We start from the raw sequence: 3,213 nt of genomic DNA, 5'->3' as shown, positions 1-3,213 counted from the left end.
CGCGGACAAGAAGTGGAGCGGACAGATGCCCAAGTGTCAAGGTAGAATAGAATTGAATAGAACAGGATAGAAATAGAACTGAATACATACGAGTATAAGGGACTAGAATAGAATAGAGTGGAATTGAATAGAATAGAATCTGATAGAATATGCCCAAGTGGATAAAGCAGTAAGCACACTTTCTGTTTCCATCCTAACTAGGTTGTTTAATAAAAGCATGCATATTGTGTTTCCAACTCGAGTCGGAAGCTTGCTTATAATATGGATGCTGTTGGGGACATATGTGTATAAGGGTTGCTTAATAGAATGATCTAATCGCAGGTTACGCTAAGAGGAGATATTTTAATGTCCTCAAAGTAGGACACACATCCAGTAGATGTTACATGATTATTTCTGTTTTATTAGAATTAGGTATTAACCAACTATTTCCCTCTACAAGGTCCTAGACAATTTTGAGCCCAGAACCTTATGTTATTGCATTAGTTACCAGAGAGTTAAGAAGCCACTTTATAACCACACCTCTGTATGAGCCAAGTTCTTGATTGCCATTATTGAGTGATCCTTCATCAATCAAATCTCAACTCAGCTACAAAAAATAGAAAGCGGGGATAAAATTCCTCAATTTTGTTTAATTATCTTGGAGCCATTTTTAGCTAAATCCCCTTTTGGGATGTTAGCAGCATGCATGTTCTGTGCTTAGAATTGTCTGGATTAGCCTTTCTTAAAATTGTCAAATATCTGTGCAAAGAAAATCTTACACGTCTTTATTGTCCAAAATGCGATTGGTCAAGAATTGGGCTCAGAAATGTCTAATAGCAAAATTTTAGGTCTAATAGCAAAATTGTTCACAAATTTCGGGCAGACCTATACAGGGACAATTCCGAAGGAGTTCTGCCTCTTTTATGATCTTGAGAATTCTTCTTAGGCCAGCCACTCACTATCAGGCAGACCTGATCAGGTGTACCTGTCGTCAGGTCTACCTGATACTCCTGATAGTGATTGGCTGGTCGTAGCTGGTCAGTGATCACCCAAGTAATTGACGTTCAAGTTTGCTAGTAGACCTAAAAAAGTTAAAAGTACTCAAAGTCCATATTTCTGCTATCAAAACGACAAAAACTTGAAATGTCCACACCTCGACGCCAAGACAAAATGACCGTGTAAGATTTTCTTTTCCAGAGATTAATTGCGCTCATCCTGGCCCGATTCACAACGGTTGGATCGAAAACATCGAGTCCGGGACCGGATTGGGCGCTAGCCTAATATTCCGTTGCCATAGCAACATGATCATGCTGGGAAACTCGAGCTCGGTGTGCCAGAGCGACGGCACTTGGCGGTACCCACCACCACTTTGCATGGGTACGAAAAACACATTTCATGTCGGCGGCCGGTCACTCTCTGACTGTCTCAGGCCACTCACTATCAGGACAGGCGGACCTGTCGGGTCTACCTGATACCTTGTGAGCACACAAACTATCAGGTAGACCTGACAGGTACGGCTGAAAAGGTCCGCCTGTTAGGTCTACCTAATGAGCAGACACACTATCAAGTGTTCCTTTCAGGTCTACCTGATAGTGAGTGACTGGCCTTAGACCAGGTCTGTTGGAACGTGTGTGGCAGACAAAACTTGAGACCGCGGTCTGTCAGACGGTATGAGTGTGAGTGGTCGGCATTAGAATAGAAAACAGCAGCCTTGCGGGTCTAGTCAGCATGTCTGCCTTGTAAAATTCCCCGCCCGGGGCGAACTTTATTCCAAACAATTAAGGTTCGACCTTGGAACGGCTGGATTTCTCCTATCTTGTCCTCCTTCTCCCTTCGATTTCGGGACGATAAAGTCCGTCGTACATTGAAAACGTAGTCGTGCGACTTTTAGGAGCTCGTAGTCGTCTGAAAAACCCCACTTAAAGTCGCGCGACTACGCTTCTAATATGCAACGGGCCCAAGATCTCAGTTGTCAATGTTCTGATAAACTTTTTCAAGCTTTCATAAGAAGGGGCGTTCTGGTTGTTTAACTTTTTTAGCAACTCTTTATGGATTCTTTGTCTTTTTATTTCCGCACAGCTCCCTGTGTAGTCCCAGCAATATCCCACGCAAAGTATCTCTCCTGAAAGACGAGTCTATCAATATTACGGCTTTCAATTCAACGCCAGTGTCACTATCAGGTAAGAGAACCAAATCATAAAGAAATTAGAATGGGAAAATTTGTACTTTGCTTTATTCTGCTTGAATAGGAGAAACCTTCCTCTTCTTTTCTTCGGCTTTTCCCGTGTTCAGACGAAGTCGGCGTTTTGTGCAGCTCCCCGATCAGCCCTAGTTAGGGAGAGATTTCTTTGGCTGACATTTTTGATTTTGACTACACATATTTTACGAGTGGATACCCTTACACCACTAAAAACCTTGGCTATTATTTCTTTAGTAAAGGAAATTCAGGCTGATATCCTCCCTGTTTAAAGTCCCCCAGCCCGACAAACACGGCCCCCAGATCGTATTGAAGCCCGATTGTATTGTATTATAAACTATCCCATCTGGGATTTTGAATAAATTAATCTTAAATCTATTCACAGGGGATCTCACCTCACAGCAGCTTCTCCTGAGCAAGGCCAACGAGCCCACCATGGTGCAACACGGGGAACAACTAGGGGTCTATTGCGAGAATATGTACGAGCCAGCGCCCAGTGTGAATAACACGCCCGTGCAGTGTTCCAACGGGACTTGGACCCACATACCCAAGTGTCAACCGGGTGAGTTATCATCGGTGCAAGGCTCTTGTCACTTCACCTTTTAAGATAAGAGGTTTGTCACCTCACCTTCTAAGAGGTTTGCCAAAGCACATTCCATGGTGATTACCCACAGAAACCCATGTATTAAAACACCTCCCTTAACATGAGAGACAGACTCTTTAATTCTTGGATTTTTCTTTTCATAAAACAAGTAGTAAAATCTCACTCAGAGGCATAAGTGTCCCGTGGCAGCAAGTGTGGTGGGCTATTGCACCCAAAGAGTGAAAAATCACCTCTGTGCTGCCTCTTTGCGCACAGAGAGGCATAATAAAATACGAATATACGTAGTGATGATACCTACGTATTTCATGGTGCCATACTGCAGGCAATAGTGTACTATGGTGGAAGGTGGTAGGGCATACCTACTAGAAATTTTCGACACTTCCTCCACTCACGTCCTTCGCCCCTCTTTTCACAGCGCGTTGCAAGGTTCTGC

At 43.4% G+C, this 3,213-nt stretch overlaps 1 protein-coding gene across 1 annotated transcript; it reads left to right on the top strand.

The window, feature by feature from the left end:
- The first annotated feature begins 6 nt into the window (after window positions 1–6).
- Window positions 7–2,105, top strand: LOC103522350 (protein lev-9-like). The gene is made up of 3 exons (XM_008487452.1): window positions 7–41; window positions 1,177–1,356; window positions 2,059–2,105. Exons 1-3 carry the CDS (start codon window positions 26–28, stop codon window positions 2,103–2,105), a joined length of 243 nt encoding a protein of 80 aa, XP_008485674.1. The 5' UTR covers window positions 7–25.
- The last annotated feature ends 1,108 nt before the right edge of the window (window positions 2,106–3,213 follow it).

The sequence above is a fragment of the Diaphorina citri genome, unplaced genomic scaffold (genome assembly GCF_000475195.1).
Source record: "Diaphorina citri unplaced genomic scaffold, Diaci psyllid genome assembly version 1.1 scaffold8010, whole genome shotgun sequence".
In the NCBI taxonomy this organism is placed as follows: Eukaryota; Metazoa; Arthropoda; class Insecta; order Hemiptera; family Psyllidae; genus Diaphorina; species Diaphorina citri.
Note: the sequence above shows the minus strand (reverse complement) of the source record. Positions and strands in the feature narration are given on the sequence as shown.

Bases quoted from the DNA above. Each gene is read 5' to 3' on its own strand.
- LOC103522350 (XM_008487452.1), top strand. The intron at 1,357-2,058 runs GTACGAAAAACA...ATTTCCGCACAG, and splicing joins CCCACCACCACTTTGCATGG to CTCCCTGTGTAGTCCCAGCA.